At 42.1% G+C, this 21,827-nt stretch overlaps 1 protein-coding gene and 2 long non-coding RNA genes across 3 annotated transcripts; 2 read left to right on the top strand and 1 right to left on the bottom strand.

Annotated features, from left to right (window-relative positions):
- Window positions 1-628: 628 nt before the first annotated feature.
- Window positions 629-3,577, top strand: LOC121742242 (cyclin-dependent kinase F-1-like). The gene is made up of 2 exons (XM_042135328.1): window positions 629-1,242; window positions 2,187-3,577. Exons 1-2 carry the CDS (start codon window positions 754-756, stop codon window positions 3,108-3,110), a joined length of 1,413 nt encoding a protein of 470 aa, XP_041991262.1. The 5' UTR covers window positions 629-753; the 3' UTR covers window positions 3,111-3,577.
- Window positions 3,578-6,132: 2,555 nt separating this feature from the next.
- On the bottom strand, window positions 6,133-20,522 carry LOC121741487. Its single transcript, XR_006037883.1, has 2 exons — window positions 19,698-20,522; window positions 6,133-6,277 (listed from the first exon to the last, which is right to left on the bottom strand). It is a non-coding gene; the product is annotated as an uncharacterized LOC121741487 (long non-coding RNA).
- On the top strand, window positions 19,222-21,362 carry LOC121741486. The gene is made up of 3 exons (XR_006037882.1): window positions 19,222-19,542; window positions 20,676-20,735; window positions 21,322-21,362. It is a non-coding gene; the product is annotated as an uncharacterized LOC121741486 (long non-coding RNA).
- Window positions 21,363-21,827: the final 465 nt, after the last annotated feature.

Raw genomic sequence — 21,827 nt, 5'->3', positions numbered from 1 at the left:
AATTTTGGGGCTATGGACAAAAAAACTGGGGTTATGGACAAAAACTGGGGCGGGGCTATTGGGGTGTCCGCCTTATTGTGGACACCCTAAGAGTGTCCACTATGGGCTGGACGCGGCGATAGCCGCGTGTGGGGGCGGTGGGCGGGCGGGTTATAGTGGGAAAGTTGTCCGCCCCCGGGGTGGACGCCGATTGGGGGGCGAGGGACGGCGGACGACGGATAGGCGGGCTTGGGGCGAGGACGCGGCGGGGAGGAATTAGCCGCGCCTATAGGCGTGGCGACCATAGTGGCGGACATCCGCCGCGGCGCTGCTGATTTTCGAAATTTTTTTTTCCTCTATAAATACCACTCTCTACCACCTATTTTTCACCATTTTCACCAAATCCATCCACTCACTATCTACACAACCACTCTAAGTTCGCCTGATTGAAACTAAAAATATTTTTAAATAAAAATTGATTATAAAATTTGAGGGCTATTGCAAGTCTCCACTATAGATGCGGACATAGAATTTTGAGACTGTGGACAACAAAACTGGGGTGGGGCTATTGGGGGTGGTGGGGCTATTGGGGGTGTATGCCTTACCGTGGACACCCTAATCAATACAAAAATCGCATCAAACCGGTTATATATGTTGATCGATTTACCCACGAATTGTTGTTGGATCCTACAAAAGGAAAGGGCGAAAAATCCAGATCCCCAAAAAATCGAAATAGGAGAGAAGTCAGAAAGAGTGATTCAGTGATCTTCAACTATGGAGCCGCCGCCGTCGAAGAGCTGGAGCATCCACACGCGCCGCGAGATCACCGCCAACTACGAGATCCTGGAGCGCGTGGGCTCCGGCGCCTACTCCGATGTCTACAAGGCCCGGCGCCTATCCGACTCAACCATCGTGGCCCTGAAGGAGGTGCACGACTACCAGTCCGCCTTCCGTGAGATCGAGGCTCTCCAGACGCTCCAGAACTGCCCTAACGTCGTCCTCCTCCACGAGTACTTCTGGAGCGACGACGAAGACGCCGTTCTCGTGCTCGAGTACCTTCCCACCGACCTCTCCGCCGTCGTCAAGGCCGCCAAGAAAGACTGGAAGGGCGGGATCACTTCCGGCGAGCTCAAACGCTGGATGGTGCAGATTTTGCGCGGGGTCGACGCCTGCCACCGCAATTCGATTGCTCACAGAGATTTAAAGCCATCGAATCTGCTCATTTCCGCCGACGGAATTCTCAAAATCGCCGATTTCGGTCAGGTATGGATAAGTTGATTGCATTTATTTAGGGCTTTTCCTCTGAGTGAGTGTTTGTTGATGTTACATTAGAGTTGGTAATCTTTTGCTTGTCAAATCTGGAGAGTTGCGTTTTCTCGAACATAATATTTCCCCTTTCTTGGCCATTTTTTCCGTGCTTATGCTCACATATTGTTTTTGACTGCATTGAATCAAAGAAAATGTAGCATTTTGTAATGATGTCGATTGTGATATTTGTGAGGAATGGGAGATTTATAACTTCCTTGTTATGTTACTACTTCACAGTAGATGGGTGAGGAGATTTGTTACCTGAGATGTAGTACCACTGGGATAATACATCTATAGACAAAATTGTAATGTTGGGTTATTTTAGAGAAAAGATTCCTTGGCTGAGAACATTGTTTTTGTATTCTATGAAGGGGAAACACGCCATTGTCATTTAAAATTCAAACAAAATAAAGAATAAAATTTGAACACACCAATAACATTTGGAATTTTTCTCTTTAAACACCCATTATCATTGCCTTGCTACCCCTTGACTCTACTGACAATATGGGGATTTTTTAGAGATGTGTCCTTATCTACATTATAAATTTATAAGGTATTAAAACTATTGCAGCTTAACTAATTAAGTAATTGTTAATTTAAAGTTAAAAAGATGAGAACTGCCATTTGGTTATTTATCAATGTTGTTGATTTTTAAAGTAGCTACGATATGTGCTGCATTAAACAAAATATTAGTATGTCCTGAATTATATTGATGTATATGAGTCAAGAAGTTAGCTCAAACCTCAACTGCAGGCACCATCTGGCCTCTTGAAAATTATAGTTTTATCAGTTTAAGAGGTAAGTGTCATAGTACAATTGCTTTTGTCATGGTTAATCTTTATTACCTGGCAAATCAATGTTTACACATGCATTGAAATTTCATCTGTTTCCCTGGTCAGGCTAGGATACTCCTTGCTCCTGGATTTCTTGATGAGGGCACTTATAATCAGTTCAACGAACAGCCTTCGTTAAATCAAGCAGGATTTCCTCAATCATCTGAAACTGTTCCTCCCAGACTAGATGGCCACTTCCCTCAAGAGCATGTGGAAAAGATAAGTGGAAAGGGGGCTTCAGAGCCAGAAGACCTTAGAATGGGTGAGTTTCACAATGATGGTGATGAAGAAAGTGTAACTCATGATGGAGCTGCTTCTTGTCTTGCTACATGCACGACAAGTGATCTTGAGGATCCCTTCCAGCAGTCTTATTCTTATGAAGCTGAGGAGGGCCGGGCTGATGGGAATGGTGCTCTTACCTCCTGTGTTGGAACCCGGTGGTTTAGAGCCCCCGAGCTACTTTATGGTTCCATAAATTACGGGCAAGAGATTGATCTATGGTCACTCGGTTGTATATTCGGTGAGCTCCTGAGTCTCGAACCATTATTCCCAGGCGCGTCAGATATTGATCAGCTGGGTAAAATCTTTAGCGTCTTGGGTAACTTGACCGAGGAGGTCTGGCCTGGTTGTGTGCATCTTCCAGACTACAATATAATCTCATTTTGTAAAGTTGAAAAACCCAGTGGTATAGAAGCATGCCTTGTTAATCGGTCTCCTGATGAGATTCTTCTTGTGAGAAAACTATTGTGCTATGACCCAGCTAGCAGAGCTACCGCGATGGAATTGCTTCATGATAAGTATTTGAATGAAGAACCTTTACCAGTTCCTATATCTGAGTTGAGGGTTCCCTCCAAACATGGGAGTCCTGACGAGGATTCCTCTGTTAACTGGAACGATTATGAAGGTCTTGAACTGGATTCAGATTTTGAAGATATTGGGCCATCACTGGTCACTAGCACGGATAACGGCTTCTCAATTCGCTTCTGTTAATAAGCGAAGATAGACCTCTGCAGCTGGAAGAAATGTTTGTGGATCACTCTGCAGCAAGGATGATCATATTTGAAGAGAGAAATTGCTGGAGAAACTGTGCAACTCTACCAATAAATCACTTAGTTGTGAGTTGAGGGATATAGGCATATAGCTATTTATGTACCCAGATTATGAAAGAAGTTGGTTATGCTTTTATCCATCAATAGTCCAAAAGCGAGCCCTATATGAAAGACTTTGGGCGATGATAAGTATACCTTATAACTTGTGTACAACACCAATTGGCCTTGTTTTCTCAGTTGATGGCGACAACTGCAGTGAGTGAGTTCTCTTTAAACACTGCCATCTCATCACACATACACTATGGTTCTGGTGAGTCGCTGGTCGTCCTGATCCATGCGAAATGTGTGTATATCAGCTTACTTAGTTGTATGAGAGCAATTGAGTGTTCACTGCTTCATTTCATGGAACTTCCCTTCTCAATTTCTGATTTTTTTTTCCTGTATAATGTTGGAGGTTAATGTCTGAGCTGTTTGAGTTTTATATTATGGTCTGTGTTGAACAAATTGAGGTTGATTCACGAAGAAAGCGTAAAAACATACTCCCTCTGCCCTGCTTGAAGTGAGGCGCATTTTTGAACACGAGATTTGACAAAATGATATTTAAAGAGTTAAGTGGAGGGAGAGAATAAAAAAAGAGAAAATGTGTTATTTTTGGTTAAAAATGGAAATGATTTATTTTAGGAGGGAGGGATATTCTAAATAGGAAAGCATATAGCTTATCGCTAATGTGTCATTTTACTTTATTTTCTAGTATCAAACCAAACAATGGATCATTCTTTTTCTTGAGCATGAGATTACAAACAAAAAGCGTGGGTTAAGGGTTTTTTCTTTTTTTGTTCTAGAATAAAACTTAGATTCCGTAAGTGTACTGGAGTTTTTTTTTATTCCAGGTTTGGGAGACCTCATGCGTCTCCTTTTAATGAGACGCATCACGGACATGCGTCTTTAGCGTCTCTCAATTTTTTCAAAATTTTTTTAACGACGCACAACCATCATGCGTCTTAGGGAGAGACGCATCATCCTTGAATGTTTTATGTTTCACTTTCGATGTGGGACAAAATCATTCTTGGTTATTTCTCTTTTATAGAGACATCCTTGAATGTTTTATGTTTCACTTTCGATGTGGGACAAAATCATTCTTTGGTTGTTTCTCTTTTATAGAGACATCCTTGAATGTTTTATGTTTCACTTTCGATGTGGGACAAAATCATTCTTGGTTGTTTCTCTTTTATAGAGACATCCTTGAATCAAAATCATTCTTTGGTTGTTTCTCTTTTATAGAGACATCCTTGAATGTTTTATGTTTCACTTTTGATGTGGGACAAAATCATTCTTGGTTGTTTCTCTTTTATAGAGATATCCTTGAATGTTTTATGTTTCACTTTCGATGTTGGACAAAATTATTCTTTGGTTGTTTCTCTTTTATAGAGACATCCTTCAATGTTTTATGTTTCACTTTTGATGTGGGACAAAATCATTCTTGGTTGTTTCTCTTTTATAGAGACATCCTTGAATGTTTTATGTTTCACTTTTGATGTGGGACAAAATCATTCTTGGTTATTTCTCTTTTATAGAGAGATATCCTTGAATGTTTTATGTTTTACTTTCGATGTGGGACAAAATTATTCTTGGTTAATGCTCTTTGCTAGTACTTATTTTTTTATTGATCATTAATCTAAAATACATACTTCGAAAGACTTAACGTTTACTTGGTCAATTTGTTCTCGTTACTATATTTTGTTCGGTGTTTAAGATAAACAGTGAACATCGAAAGATAAAATTTCAATCTTTTACATTTTGTCCACTTTTACAAAATTGTCTCCATCTGATTGTTCAATATATTCTAGATGTGGCCTGATTTGATTTCTAAGAGCAATGAAGGTGGAGTAGACGTTATCGAAACATATGTATTTTGGAATGGTCATGAGCCAGTAAGGGGACAGGTATAGTTTACGCACTTTTTTCCGCAACTCACTCTTATTTTTTGAGAGCATCAATTAATTTTGTTCTTGATATATGGCTTGGCTTTTCAGTATGTCTTTGAAGGAAGATATGATCTTGTGAAGCAAGTGGCTGCCAATGGACTTTATTTTTTTCTCCGTATGTATGCTCGGAGTGGAATTTCGGGTTGGGTTTTTCCCTCTTTGCTTATTTTCCTTGATGCATGTAACTATTTGCATACTAATCATGACCAGCAACTATTTATCAAAATTTTCATTCACTAATTTTGAGATTCACTAATGTAGTGGGATCATAGTCTTTAACACTATTTCTATATCTATTAGTATAAGCTGGAAACTATTAAAGAATGATTATTTAGTCTTCTTTTACTTCAGTTTAGATAAGGGTCTCAAATCAAACTTAACACTCGAGAATTATTAACAAGCTCTAGTAGATTAATTTTATTCAATTATTATAATAATGAGCTTTAGTTTATTCATACCAAGGTTTGATAGAGCTCTACGTTTGATTTTTCTATAAAAGAGAAATAACCAAGAATGATTTTGTCCCACATCGAAAGTTAAACATAAAATATCCAAAGATATCTATGTAAAAGAGAAACAACCAAGAATAATTTTGTCCCACATCGAAAGTGAAACATAAAACATTCAAGGATGTCTCTATAAAAGAGAAACAACCAAAGAATGATTTTGTCCCACATCGAAAGTGAAACAGAAAACATTCAAGGATATCTCTATAAAAGAGAAACAACCAAGAATGATTTTGTCCCACATCGAAAGTGAAACATAAAACATTCAAGGATGTCTCTATAAAAGAGAAACGACCAAAGAATGATTTTGTCCCACATTTGTAACGACCCGCTAAAACGATATTATTAGAAACAATAATGTTGGCGTAATTATACACATATAAGTAACTTTTTGCGTAATTAATTTCGAATTACGATAGAGGGTTGTTTACGATAGAGTGTCGTTGTCGTTTCTAACGACAACCAAGTATATAAAAAAAATATATATGTATAATAAAAGAATCAAGACCCATAATTAAAATTTTAATGTCCGATACATCCAACAAAATTTAATACATCGCACTCTAAGCAAATTGGGTACTTCAGCGCGGGCAGCCACGGACTTGAACCGATTATATCTACACCAAATTAAATAAACAATTAAATAAATACTCAATTAATGTCACGACCACATCTCCCTAGTCAAAGAAAGTGTAGCTTTACCACGACTAAAACATACTGAAACTGTCTCAACTCATCATAAGATGCTTAAATCAAAAGAAACATTATCTGAAGTGTGTTGAGGGTACAAATCATGCTGAATCAGAGTAGTTATGAGAAATTGTCTTTGTTAAATGAATGTTCTGAATTTGCGCAACGGAAGAGTACCAAGACAGATGTAGTATGTATGAAGACACACTACACCCGCTACCTTCCTACTTATTTGGTCTTCTGTCCCAACACCTCCTCTGCCTCGATCGATCAATCTGCACATTAAGGAAAACAATATGCAGGGCTGAGTATTTTATATACCCAGTGGCTTATGCCGAAAACTGTTTTCTTTTAGTCGTCAGCCAAACTGAGTGGACGCGGGGTTTTTCTGAAAATAAGTCCCGGTCACTAAAATCTGTTATTTCTTTCTGAAATAGACTGCAGTCTTTTAACTTTCTGATGATATACCATATCAAGCTGTGTGAATCGGGAATGTGGCCACATTCCACGATCACTGGGCCGGCCAACCTGGCGCTAGCTCACGACCCACGGACCGGCCAACCTAGCGCTAGCTCACGGTCCCTACGTGTACACTAGTCCGAGTAGGATTTACTGACCTACTGGGACCCGAATTCGATTTAACCATGAATGGCAATCACAAAATAAAATATGGCATGACAACTCATTCAAATATTCACACTTATTCTCATAGAGTTCTGTAAATAAAAAGGAAAGAAGCCCACACCTCAATTGCTTAACTCTTGCAAAATAGGTGCTTCCCGGTTCTGAGATTATGCGTCGAGCGACGACGTTCCTTTACAAAAATTCGTATATTTGAATTAGGCTTAAAAAATTTACTGATTTGCATGAATGCATGCCTAAGCGTGCTCCTTTATTATTTTATTTCCTTTCTTCTAAAATTAGGAAATCTTAATTCTTAATTAAATCTGCGATTTAATTTATTCGGAAACTGGCCGAAAACTATTTCCCGCATTAATTTAAATATCTTAAAATACTTTCCGGGCTAAGAGTTCGCTTAATTATTTATTGGCTTTTATTTTATCACGGCGAACATTCTTTTCATTTTCTTCCGTAGCTTAGGAAATTAATTCCATTAACTCTTGGAAAAATCTTAAGAAAATGGCTCCAACCCAAAATAATGGTCCTACTAAATAATTTCTCAGGCCCAGTTAGAAATTATTAATCTGGCCCAGAAAGTATCCTTCGGCCCACTTCTCTTTTCTTTTATTCTTTTCTAAAAGAGACCCAAAAGATGAATAGTGGAAAGGCCCAAAGACTCCCTTCACATTAAATCTAGCCCAACTTAAATAATTTCTGGCCCAAAAAAAAAAAACATACTCCCTTCCTCAATCAGCCGATTCCATCGGCTTTTCCCCATTCTTCATTTCCTCCTTTCTCCAAAATTAAAACCCCAAATTGAGAAAGCCCTAGTTTCTTCGACGTCCGCTCCCTCCGCGAAGCTCCAGCTCCGGCGGAGGTCCGATGACGCGCGACGCGTTGTCTCACCCTCGCTCATCCCTGCAAGGGCGAACTCTCTCCCTGATTTGGGAATATCCTCGCCGCGTCGGTCCCTTCCAACCACGGCGAGTCTTGCCGTGCTCCCATCCATCGGCTCCGTCTCGTTCTCGCCAGTGAAGGGAAGTGGCGACCCTCCGCGCTCCTCCGTTCCTCGGCGGGATCACCATCGATTCACCCTCCGTCACGTCGAGGCAGCAGTCCCTCGTCGGTGCTGTCCCCCCTTCCCGCGAGCTCGTCGAGCCGCCACCGTCGAGGGCCAGTGGGGAGGCATCCAGCTTCGCGAGGCTTACGCCGTCGCTGTTCGCAGGGGTTAGGCTGAACACGGTAGGGTCCGTTGCCGTTACTGTATGCCGGGATCGCCTGCTGTCTCGGCTCGCCACCGCTCTTGACACCCCGCCGTCGGGTCGCTGCCTCTCGTCTAGCGTTTCCGCCTCTGGCAGCACGGCACCTCGGCCAGAGCCATTCTCCCTCCAAAGCTAAGTTTCTTGTTTAAATCTTTCTAGTGTTGTTAAGTGAAGCTGGCGAAAAAGATACTATGACTTGAGCATTAGGGGATTTTCTTACATTCTGCTATGATTGATTTGATTTCATGGAGGGGTTGAGCCAGTGGTAGCCGTTTCTATGTTACTGATTATGTTCTGATGTGGGGTTCTAAGGCATACTCCTATGTTCTTGAGCTCATGTGTTCCTAAGTTCTCATTCTTGGCTATCTACTGTGTACTACATGATGCTAGTATGGTTTGGAGGATTTACCTCTTGTGATTGCTGAGTGAGGCTGCTCTTACTCTTGCTCGATTCCTTCCGCTTTCTCTCGGTTCTCCCTCCCTCTCTTTAGCTTGTTACTTTGCTACTAAGTGGAAGGTGTTGTGGTGTGGTATAGTAACCGAGGGGCTTAGAATGTGTATATAAACACATATCTTGTAACTGAAAGCTGCAGAGGCTGAGTGTTGGCTGACCTTGCAGCATCCTTTAACTGATTTTGGTGTTTTGTGCTGCCTTGTACTCTGATTCATTCATGAATTTTGTCTTCTTTTGCAGAGTATTAGCTGGAGGGGAGCCTGCTGGCTGGAGTTTGCCTCTTTCGATCCAACACTCACTCACATTTCTGAAAGGTATTGTTTCCCCTTCCCTTTCTTAATACACTTCTCTTGTTGTCTCTGTAAACAATTGAGGAGATCTAACGACTGTTGAAACGAGTTGTCATAACAGCCGAGCTCTTCTTCATGTTTTGATCTTTCTCTCCAGATCACGGAGTTGCCGAGCTTGGTGCCGAACTGCCGAGCTTGGTACCGAACTGCTGAGCTCCCTGCCGAACTGCCGAGCTTGGTGGCGAACTGCTGAGCTTGGTGCCGAGCTATCACAATCCACCAACAGTCTCTATTCATGCAACTAGTTCTCTTTCGTGCGCTTTGGCAGGAGTTGCGACTGGCCAACGAGGCTGTCTTCCCTCGTGGTCTCGCCCTCCCGGCTCGTTTGAAAAATCTGGGGCCGAGACGGCCCGATGACGAAGGCCAAAGTAGCCCTTAGAGATTTCTAAATGTAGTAGTGTAGCTCGACTTTTATTTTCATTGTCAAAGATTGTAATTTAGTTTGAGATTCTGAAAATTGTAATTGTACCCTTTTTCAAGAAATAAAAATACTCTTTCATTTGTCAATAAAAGTTCTAGTATTTTATTTCATAACTCCCGAGAAATCTAAGTCTCGGCTATTACATTCTACCCCCCCTTAACAAAAATTTCGTCCCGAAATTTTGTCTCGGTTAGGCAAAAAGCTGTGGGTACTTCTCTTTCATCTGGTCCTCGAGCTCCCACGTCGCCTCCTTGCGGTCGTGATGCTTCCAAAGGACTTTCACTGTTACAATATTTTTATTTCTCAATTCTTTAACTTTTCTGTCCAGAATTGCTCCTGGCTTTTCTTCATAGCTCAAATCTGGTTCTATCACCATCTCTTCTTGGTGTACTATGTGTTTGGGGTCAAACACGTACTTTCTCAACTGTGATACATGAAATACATTGTGAACATTCCCGAAGCTTGGCAGGAGCGCTAATCAATACGCCACATGGCCGACTGTTTCTAGGATCTCGTAAGGTCCGATAATACGCGGTTTTAGCTTGCCCTTGACGCTAAGTCTGGTTATCCCTTTCGATGGGGATACTTTCAGAAAGACTATATCTCCTGCTTTGAACTGTAAATCCGTTCTGCGAGCATCTGCATAGGATTTCTGTCTATCTTGAGCTTCTTTGATTCTCTCTCGGATCTGTCGGACAATTCCTATCATTTCCTCCACCGAGTCTGGTCCGAGTATCCTTCTCTCACCAACTTCATCCCAGTAAAGTGGTGATCTACACTTTTTCCCATAGCGTGCCTCATATGGGGCCATATCAAAAATTTCCTGGTAACTGTCGTTGTAGGCGAACTCTATAAGTGGAAGTACTGGCTCCCAGCTTACTCCACGGTCGAGCACTACAGCTCTTAACATATCTTCCAATGTCTGGATCGTCCTTTCGGACTGTCCGTCCGTCTGTGGATGGAACGCTGTGCTGAAATTTAGCTGAGTGCCTAACTCTCGCTGTAGGCTTATCCAAAATCTAGAAGTAAATTTTGAATCTCGATCTGAGGTGATCGTTACTGGGACACCATGTAAGCGTACGATCTCTCGCACGTAAATCTGTGCTAACTTGTCCGAACCGTGTGTGATACGAATTGGTATGAAGTGAGCACTTTTGGTGAGGCGATCGATAACTACTCAGATGGCTGTGTTTCCTCGCTGTGATTTTGGCAATCCTGTCACAAAATCCATTGCTATGTGCTCCCATTTCCATTCTGGAATCTCGAGAGGTTGTAGCTTTCCATAGGGTCGTTGATGCAAAGCCTTCACTTGCTGGCAAGCCAGGCATCTTTCTACAAACGACGCTATGCCTCTTTTCATGCCGTCCCACCAAAATTGCTTCTTCAAATCCTGATACATCTTCGTACCTCCAGGATGGGCAGTATATGGTGTTTCATGAGCTTCACTCATGATCTCATTTCTGAGTGCCTCCTCGTCGGGTACGCATAATCTCCCTTTGAAAGTGAGAGCATTATCCGCCTCTTCGCGGTAGTATTCCCCTTTTCCCGTCCTTACTCTGAGACGGATCTTTTCTAGAGCGTCATCGTCTCTCTGGGCTTCAACGATTCTGGCTCTTAAATCTGGTTCTATGACCAAGGTGGAAATTCTGCTGTCCACTGTCTCCGGGGCTCTTACTATTTCCAGTCGCATCTTGGCAAATTCCCGGATAAGCTCTTCCTCTTGTGTGAGGAAAGCAGCCACTTGAGGCGCAGTCTTTCTGCTCAAGGCATCTGCTACCACATTGGCTTTGCCTGGGTGGTAGTTTATACCACAGTCGTAGTCTTTGACTAGTCCCAGCCATCTGCGCTGTCTCATATTCAGATCCTCCTGCTCGAAAAAGTATTTGAGACTCTTATGATCTGTGAAGATCTCACATCGAACTCCATATAGGTGATGCCTCCAAATCTTCAAGGCGTGTACCACTACTGCTAATTCCAAGTCGTGCGTCGGGTAGTTCAACTCGTGCGGCCTCAACTGGCGTGATGCAAATGCTATCACCTTACCCTTCTGCATCAGCACGCACCCGAGTCTGACCTTAGATGCATCTGTATACACCACATAATCAACCCCCCGCTTCTGGAACGGCTATAACTGGCACTGTGGTCAATTTTTTTTCTTAAGCAACTGGAACTTGCTTCGCATTCTGGGGTCCAGTTGACTTTAATTCATTTCTTGAGCTGTTGAGTCATTGGCCTCGCTATCCTAGAAAATCCTTTGATAAATCTCCGGTAGTACCCTGCTAGACCTAGGAAACTTCGAATTTCGTTGGGCGTCGCTGGTGACTGCCAACGTTGCACGGCTTCAACTTTAGCGGGGTCTACTCGGATCCCTTCTGCTGTCACTATGTGTCCAAGGAAATTCACTTCATTAAGCCAGAACTCACACTTGCTGAACTTAGCATGGAGTTTCTCGCCTCTTAACGTTTCTAAAGTGGCCCTCAAATGCATCCTCGGGCTCCTTCTCGTTCCTCGAGTAAATGGACACGTCATCTACAAAACTAGGACAACTTGTCCATCTGTGGGTGGGACACACAGTTCATTAGGTTCATGAACACGGCTGGGGCATTTGTAAGCCCAAAAGGCACTACTGTAAACTCGTACTGGTCATACCTGGCGCGAAATGCAGTCTTAGGTATACCGTTCTGTCGAACTCCTAGCTGGTGATAAATCAATCTCAAGTCCATCTTCGAGAACACACCACCTCCTCGCAGCTGGTCGAAGAGGTCGTCGATCCTCGGTAAAGGTACTTGTTCTTGAGGGTTAACTTGTTCAGCTCTCGATAGTCGATACACATTCGCAAAGTTTCATCCTTCATCTTCACGAAGAGTACTGGTGCGCCCAACAGCGATACACTGGGTCGGATGAAACCTAGGTCTACTTATTCTTGTAACTGGATCTTAAGTTTATCTTATTTCTTAAGCGCCGTTCTATATGGTGACTGAGATCTTATGACTGATTCGAGTCATCCATTAGACGTTTCATCTCGTCTGGCTGTTGAAACCATTCCTCGTTTTAGATTTCATCGTCAGTTGAGCTGCATATTAACCTCGTAACCTCTTGCTTAGCTGAGGTAGTCTACTCTCACTTCTTCCAAGATACTTTTGTGCCTACCGCGACTCTTTCGTCATGATCTAGCGCACACTCTGTTCTACTCGCGTTAATTCTTGAACACTGGGCCGGTGCATGTGGATGTGTTGGCTTCTTTCTCCCAACGCTATTGTCTCCATGCCCTTTTGGTTCGACTAAGCGATTCTTGGTGAGATAATCTAGCATGACTTTCCAACATGGTCTAGATCTCGTGTCTATAAAACTCTATCGACAGCTCCTTTCTGAGCCGTTTAATTTGGGGGTGGCATTTCATAGAGTACTTCTTCGCGTTTTATTGCTAGCGTCTTCCCTTGCTTTTATATTATAGAGCTCTACTTCGGTTCTCCCGCGATAACTCTTTACAGAAGAATTTCGATTTATCCTTTCATCGTAGGGATGGTGAGGGTAGCGATGCTATCACGCGTTCCTCTTTCCCGAATGTCTCTCCAGCTTTAGCTTTTCCTGGCCACCTCACAGACGAATCCCTTTTGCTGATGGGATTTGTTCCGTCAAACATAAACTACGAATACACTCGTACTTTCTCCATGGCTTTCATTACATGCCCATGATTGAGTCTTTGTTCTTGTGGCTTACTTATCTTACTCGGAGTAAGCATTTTGATCGTTCAAACTACCATATAGGTCTTTTACGTCTTCGGACATCATTTAATCCACAAATATTCCTTGATATTTCTCTACTCAAGGCTAGTTGCTTCTCTATACAACAAAATATTCGATCTTCCACCTGCTGGTCACAAGCGGTACGTAGATTCGAAGTATTTAACGCTTTGCTGTCGGTTATGCGACGCTTCTGGTTGGTGCATCATTTCCTGCACGTGTCTCCATGGGGACGTATTTATTATGCGTATCTGAAAGAAATTGAGACCATGCCTTTTTCTGCTAGCCTCGTATCAATAACTCGATGATTAATCTAATAGTCTTAACTTGGATTATTATTCACACAAGAGAGTATGACTGAAAGTTTGAAGGGCTACTGAATACCCAACTGGACTAGAATAACATCTCTTGTTCAACTTATGTGAATTTTTTTTTGTCGATAAACGACCTTGAAGGTAAGTATTGAGTTCATTCAAAGAACTACGTAGTTCAACTGGTTCCAGGCAAACTCATAGAAGCTGAGGCTCACCCCTGGTGGGAGCTAGAAATAATCATGAGATAGGTCATGAAAACTGGATGGAAATGAATTAACTGTAAATTCCCATAGTAAGCTGCAAACTAGGACAATACAGTTGTCCAATGAAACTGAAAGGATCTGGGCATCAAGGACAGTGGTTCAAACATGTCATCGCCTAAGATGATCAACCACGAAAATTTATAAACGTAGGCGATTGCAATGAAGGAACATTGATCATGTTTCAAAGGCATCTTGATATGGAATAACAAAATCACATCAATGATTTCATAGGTTCATTAAGGCAACGCACTGAAATGAACTATCCAGAAAAATCAGCTAGGGCAAGCTCATTAGGGAAAGGTGCAATATGCTTGCCTTAACTTCGAGCTGCAGAAAAATTCCGAGACTAGGAATAATACATGTGCTGGAATCGAGGTCGAAAAATTTTCACCTTTGTAGGATCTCAAAATAGGGAGGTAAAAAGTTCCAGCACCACATGAACTTCCCTGAGGAAAATGTTTAACTGTCTTGATCACTCTGGGGATCACAACGTAAGCATCGTAAGAATGAAATTTCATTGCATAGGTCCAAGAAATCGAGATATAAATCTCCAATATTGGGGCTCAAAGGAGACAACAACAAATAACGATGCTTGAAACATAAAGGTATCCAAAATTTGGGAACTGAAACTGAGTCGCCGCTTTCCTGAAGAGAATGAAAGTGGCGTACTACTTGCAGAACGTGAGTCAATCAAAGGTCTTAATAGCCGACAGGACATCGTTGTCCCGGAGGTTCAAAGAATGTCTGAGGAATACGCTCATTCCGAAGATCATGGATATGAACAACTGTAGAATTTAGGGTTTACGACTGGAGCTTAAACAGTCAAAACTTTACTCTTTATGTACGATGAGTCAAAAAGGACTGCAGTCCATAAGCTGGAAGTGAGTCAAACCTCGCATAGAGAAATGAATACTGGCATGTTACTTGTGAGTCAAACTAAAGTCTGAATAGACGGGGGTACCGTGCTCTGGGAGGACTCTTAGAAAGAATTTCACTGGGATCCAAGTAAGTACTATTGATTATATTCATCGGTTCTAGTTATGTGACACTTCTTTGTTTGTTCTTGTGGAGTTCTGACATGATAAACGCGTTCTAGGAAACCATACATTTCAAGATGGGGTTTCTCGTGCTATTAAACTGATAACTGCAGCTGGAGGTCATACTTTCATATCGTTCTTGATAACTTAGAACGCCGATTCTGGTAAAACATCACATTCTCCATCGTGCTTCGTAGCACGCTATAAGTATCGCTTCTGGATCACGTAGCCACTTGGGCTTGTTACGCCACATTAGATCACTTTACTAGATCGCGGGTACGATCTCTTTCCGTGTAGGGATGCATCTCCCGAACAAGCTGGAAGGTAAACTATTTTCGTTATAACTTGGTCTTTGTAAAGACATTGGGAACTTCTTGGTTCATCGTCTAGTATACATATATATATGTATACTATCTGTGTGCTTAAAAGAATGGACTTCCTTTAATTGCTGTCCATAAGTAGTACAATAGTACTTTTTGGCTCGTCTTTTCTTTCTCATAATTCCTTTGGAATTTGAAGCTTGCCCAAACTGATGGGTTTTAGTTGGTCTCGTCGCCCTGGAAGGCGGTAACAAATTCTTATTCTGCTAGTACTTGATCCTGAAAGTCTCACCTAAGGTGTTTTTCTAAAGCACTCTAGGTTCACATACATAGTCCCCATGACATCTATACATTCATGTCAAGCTCTTTAAACATAAATCACAGATACATTAAGCATATCTCATGCAAAGTATCAGCTATCACGTTGCATCTTGCAAAAATCTCAATTAAACATTTTCGTTCCCATAAAGGGCTGTGAAAATTCTTTCCTTTTTCTGAAAATCTCAAAATTTTCATTTTCTTTCTTTAAAATTTTCTTTTCTGGACGAGCGGGCGTCGACCCCTGTTTCTGCTGCAGTTGATCGTGTCGAGCTGAGGTGTTGGGATCTTGTACTTAACATTCTGTTCACTTTCTAGCCTAGTACTATCTTTTCTGGACTGAGGCTTAGAAGGAAGGTTCTTGGGTCAGAGCGAAAGAAAAGTGCTCTGATACCACTCTGTCACGACCACATCTCCCTAGTCAAAGAAAGTGTAGCTTTACCGCGACTAAAACATACTGAAACTGTCTCAACTCATCATAAGATGCTTAAATCAAAAGAAACATTATCTGAAGTGTGTTGAGGGTACAAATCATGCTGAATCAGAGTAGTTATGAGAAATTGTCTTTGTTAAATGAATGTTCTGAATTTGCGCAACGGAAGAGTACCAAGACAGATGTAGTATGTATGAAGACACACTACACCCGCTACCTTCCTACTTATTTGGTCTTCTGTCCCAACACCTCCTCTGCCTCGATCGATCAATCTGCACATTAAGGAAAACAATATGCAGGGCTGAGTATTTTATATACCCAGTGGCTTATGCCGAAAACTGTTTTCTTTTAGTCGTCAGCCAAACTGAGTGGACGCGGGGTTTTTCTGAAAATAAGTCCCGGTCACTAAAATCTGTTATTTCTTTCTGAAATAGACTGCAGTCTTTTAACTTTCTGATGATATACCATATCAAGCTGTGTGAATCGGGAATGTGGCCACATTCCACGATCACTGGGCCGGCCAACCTGGCGCTAGCTCACGACCCACGGACCGGCCAACCTAGCGCTAGCTCACGGTCCCTACGTGTACACTAGTCCGAGTAGGATTTACTGACCTACTGGGACCCGAATTCGATTTAACCATGAATGGCAATCACAAAATAAAATATGGCATGACAACTCATTCAAATATTCACACTTATTCTCATAGAGTTCTGTAAATAAAAAGGAAAGAAGCTCACACCTCAATTGCTTAACTCTTGCAAATAGGTGCTTCCCGGTTCTGAGATTATGCGTCGAGCGACGACGTTCCTTTACAAAAATTCGTATATTTGAATTAGGCTTAAAAAATTTACTGATTTGCATGAATGCATGCCTAAGCGTGCTCCTTTATTATTTTATTTCCTTTCTTCTAAATTAGGAAATCTTAATTCTTAATTAAATCTGCGATTTAATTTATTCGGAAACTGGCCGAAAACTATTTCCCGCATTAATTTAAATATCTTAAAATACTTTCCGGGCTAAGAGTTCGCTTAATTATTTATTGGCTTTTATTTTATCACGGCGAACATTCTTTTCATTTTCTTCCGTAGCTTAGGAAATTAATTCCATTAACTCTTGGAAAAATCTTAAGAAAATGGCTCCAACCCAAAATAATGGTCCTACTAAATAATTTCTCAGGCCCAGTTAGAAATTATTAATCTGGCCCAGAAAGTATCCTTCGGCCCACTTCTCTTTTCTTTTATTCTTTTCTAAAAGAGGCCCAAAAGATGAATAGTGGAAAGGCCCGAAGACTCCCTTCACATTAAATCTAGCCCAACTAAATAATTTCTGGCCCAAAAAAAAAAAACATACTCCCTTCCTCAATCAGCCGATTCCATCGGCTTTTCCCCATTCTTCATTTCCTCCTTTCTCCAAAATTAAAACCCCAAATTGAGAAAGCCCTAGTTTCTTCGACGTCCGCTCCCTCCGCGAAGCTCCAGCTCCGGCGGAGGTCCGATGACGCGCGACGCGTTGTCTCACCCTCGCTCATCCCTGCAAGAGCGAACTCTCTCCCTGATTTGGGAATATCCTCGCCGCGTCGGTCCCTTCCAACCACGGCGAGTCTTGCCGTGCTCCCATCCATCGGCTCCGTCTCGTCTCGCCAGTGAAGGGAAGTGGCGACCCTCCGCGCTCCTCCGTTCCTCGGCGGGATCACCATCGATTCACCCTCCGTCGCGTCGAGGCAGCAGTCCCTCGTCGGTGCTGTCCCCCCTTCCCGTGAGCTCGTCGAGCCGCCACCGTCGAGGGCCAGTGGGGAGGCATCCAGCTTCGCGAGGCTTACGCCGTCGCTGTTCGCAGGGGGTTAGGCTGAACACGGTAGGGTCCGTTGCCGTTACTGTATGCCGGGATCGCCTGCTGTCTCGGCTCGCCACCGCTCTTGACACCCCCGCCGTCGGGTCGCTGCCTCTCGTCTAGCGTTTCCGCCTCTGGCAGCACGGCACCTCGGCCAGAGCCATTCTCCCTCCAAAGCTAAGTTTCTTGTTTAAATCTTTCTAGTGTTGTTAAGTGAAGCTGGCGAAAAAGATACTGTGACTTGAGCATTAGGGGATTTTCTTACATTCTGCTATGATTGATTTGATTTCATGGAGGGGTTGAGCCAGTGGTAGCCGTTTCTATGTTACTGATTATGTTCTGATGTGGGGTTCTAAGGCATACTCCTATGTTCTTGAGCTCATGTGTTCCTAAGTTCTCATTCTTGGCTATCTACTGTGTACTACATGATGCTAGTATGGTTTGGAGGATTTACCTCTTGTGATTGCTGAGTGAGGCTGCTCTTACTCTTGCTCGATTCCTTCCGCTTTCTCTCGGTTCTCCCTCCCTCTCTTTAGCTTGTTACTTTGCTACTAAGTGGAAGGTGTTGTGGTGTGGTATAGTAACCGAGGGGCTTAGAATGTGTATATAAACACATATCTTGTAACTGAAAGCTGCAGAGGCTGAGTGTTGGCTGACCTTGCAGCATCCTTTAACTGATTTTGGTGTTTTGTGCTGCCTTGTACTCTGATTCATTCATGAATTTTGTCTTCTTTTGCAGAGTATTAGCTGGAGGGGAGCCTGCTGGCTGGAGTTTGCCTCTTTCGATCCAACACTCACTCACATTTCTGAAAGGTATTGTTTCCCCTTCCCTTTCTTAATACACTTCTCTTGTTGTCTCTGTAAACAATTGAGGAGATCTAACGGCTGTTGAAACGAGTTGTCATAACAGCCGAGCTCTTCTTCATGTTTTGATCTTTCTCTCCAGATCACGGAGTTGCCGAGCTTGGTGCCGAACTGCCGAGCTTCGTACCGAACTGCTGAGCTCCCTGCCGAACTGCCGAGCTTGGTGGCGAACTGCTGAGCTTGGTGCCGAGCTATCACAATCCACCAACAGTCTCTATTCATGCAACTAGTTCTCTTTCGTGCGCTTTGGCAGGAGTTGCGACTGGCCAACGAGGCTGTCTTCCCTCGTGGTCTCGCCCTCCCGGCTCGTTTGAAAAATCTGGGGCCGAGACGGCCCGATGACGAAGGCCAAAGTAGCCCTTAGAGATTTCTAAATGTAGTAGTGTAGCTCGACTTTTATTTTCATTGTCAAAGATTGTAATTTAGTTTGAGATTCTGAAAATTGTAATTGTACCCTTTTTCAAGAAATAAAAATACTCTTTCATTTGTCAATAAAAGTTCTAGTATTTTATTTCATAACTCCCGAGAAATCTAAGTCTCGGCTATTACAATTAATTATTAAATAATTAAATAAAATAAAATAAAAAGAGAGAGGGCAGATCCAATGGATCGGATTTTTTTTTAGACACATCATTTAATGTTGCATTTAATTAGTGCACACAAATCATATTCCTTCCTTCCTGACAAAGGCAAATCAAATCATATTCCTTCTACACCGTCACTTTCACTCCATCTTTTATGCATTGTATCATTTCTTTTCTTCACCCCACATCACCACCACACCATCTATCCCCTCTATAATACTCTTTCACAAATCAATTTTCTCCTACTTCGTTCCTCTGCAACAAGAACAAGATTTATTCTTCTCAACTTCTACTCAATCAAATTCAAGAAACCAAGAATCCAAATTCAGGTAGGAGAAAACCAACAGCCTTGCGTGAGCCGATCTGTTCAGTGAGGTATAAATCCCTAAATCCCTTCCCTTTGATCGTTGTTATACATATCATGTTCATCATACATCACTCCCACACATAACACAATCAAAACCAATCGAACATCACGAATTGAAACCCCCTTGCTGCGAATTGAAAACTAAAAACGAAAAGAAGCATACTTTGAATGAGAACCGATCTGTTCGGTTGAAATCGGGTTAGTGTCGGGGCTATTCGGAGGTGAATCGGGACTGCCCCGTTTGAAGTTGGGGGCTGCGGTGATGTTTCGGGGCTGCACGACCACCGACGGAGCAGCGGCTCCCGGCGGCGACAGCAACAGCTCTTCCGGCGTCTGACGGAGGCAGCGGCTGGACTTTGGCAGCGACGGCGAGAAGGGGGCGGCGGTAATTACTCCGGGAGCTCCGTTGATTTGAGAATGAGGAGCGAGGCTGAATTAAGAGAGAAGAGATGAGGAAAGTGAATTTGGGAAAGAATGGGGTTGACGAATTAGATAGAGAGAGATAGAGATTAGTTTCTTTGAATTTTGGAATTTCTCAATTGGGAAGAAATTGAGGAGAGAGAGATCGGTGTTGAGTTTTGGAGAAGAAAGCATTTTGGAGTTTTAGCTATTTTTTTTTATTGTTGGGCCTTTTTAAATAGGTGGGTTAGGGACTATTAAATTAGGCCTTTGTTTGTTTAAAGAAAGTGGGCCTATTAAATTAAAATGGGATGTTTTGGTTAGTTGGGCTTCAATTAAATTTTGTTGGGCATTTAAATTTTAATTGGAGATATAAGGTGGGGAAATAATTAAATTTGGATTTTTGTAAATAAATATTTGGATTGATAATTGAATTAATTGTGAGGAATTGTTTAATAAATTTCCAGAATATTTCCAAGGCCGAAATAAATATAAATTTCGAGGGGAAATAATTTCGATGATTTATTTATGCGCTTAAATAATTTTGGGATTTTAATTCGATATCGTGGAGGGAAATACGAGAAGCCAACGGAGGAACCTTGGGCGGCCGCCGAATAATAAAAAATACGCGAATACCGAGAAATGAGATAAAAGACTTTAATGAGGGTGCATGCATTCTAATTTAAGTAGTTTTGTCCTTGAGTCAAATTAGTGTATTATTATATTGTGATATTTTCAAAAGGGTACGTCCGCAAGTAAAGTCGGAACGAATGATTCAAGTTAAAGGAACTAAATGATCCAGGTGCGCTTTCTTATACTAAAAATATAAATTGTATTTTATGATTCATGTTCGTGATTTTATGATCCAGGGTACGTCCGCAAGTAAAGTCGGAACGAATGATTCATGTTCGTGATTTTTAAAGATGTTGTCTTGCCATAAATGTTTTTGTGTATGATGTCTATCTGTTGGCTACGGCCAAGTGAATTATGAATGATGATATAAGTCGAATTCGGGTCCCAGTAAGGGTGGTGTCCCCACTCGGACTAGTGTACACAAGCTCCCTCTGCATGTTGGGCAGAGCAGGTGACCGAGGAAGGTGGCCACCTTCCCGGTACAAGAATACCTCTGACATGTTGGGCAGAGAAGGTGACCGTGCGAGAACACCATCTCGACGGCACAATGTGATCAGATATGGCTAAGTACAGAAAAAAAAAGGGACTGCAGTCCAATGTGATATTTTTAGTAAGCTCGGGTCTTTCAACAACACCCCGAGTGTTACTGTGATGATGGCTTGACAATATTTTCAAATGTATATGTGTAATTGTCGGCAATGTGTTCACTGAGTACTTTTTGTACTCAGCCCTGCATATATTTCTAAATTGTGCAGGTTGAGCAGCGAAGTGGTGGAGGAAGTGCTATTGAGACAAGACATTTAATTCAGTCAGATTTTGACTCTCGGAGGTTCATGTCTTCATACATGGAACCACGTTCATTTGTTTCCGTTGTGCATCTTAAAAGACTCAAGTCTATTTTGTTCAAAACTCTGATTTTATTTCGAGCTATGGCCGATTTGTGTTTTCCCCTTTCTTCCCCGCTTCTTTAATCCTCCCCTAGTCGCGATCAACCGTGTTTTCTATCCTTAGAAAATGCGGTCGTGACAAAGTGGTGTCAGAGCATTCTTTCTCGCTCTGAACCCGAGAGTCTTCTTTGAAAATCTTTTTTGTCAAGCTTTGTTCCACTAGATAGTCTAATCGATGAAAATGCTCTTAGCACTCCCACCAATCTCGCTCAATGAGGAAAAAGGTAACTTGTTCTTTTTCACAAGAAAGTCAAGATGTTTGAAAGTTTGAAATTGAGAAATAACGCATGCAGTTAATTTGAGTGAACAGATGA

This window comes from Salvia splendens, chromosome 7 (assembly GCF_004379255.2).
Source record: "Salvia splendens isolate huo1 chromosome 7, SspV2, whole genome shotgun sequence".
NCBI lineage: Eukaryota > Viridiplantae > Streptophyta > Magnoliopsida > Lamiales > Lamiaceae > Salvia > Salvia splendens.
The sequence above is the reverse complement of the archived record's forward strand: the minus strand, read 5'-3'. Positions and strand labels throughout refer to the sequence as shown.

What these genes read in the sequence shown, in the direction of transcription:
- LOC121742242 (XM_042135328.1), top strand. Translation starts at nt 754, where the DNA reads ATGGAGCCGCCGCCGTCGAAGAGCTGGAGCATCCACACGCGCCGCGAG. An exon ending in AAATCGCCGATTTCGGTCAG is followed by an intron (nt 1,243 to 2,186) that starts GTATGGATAAGT and finishes TTCCCTGGTCAG; the next exon opens with GCTAGGATACTCCTTGCTCC.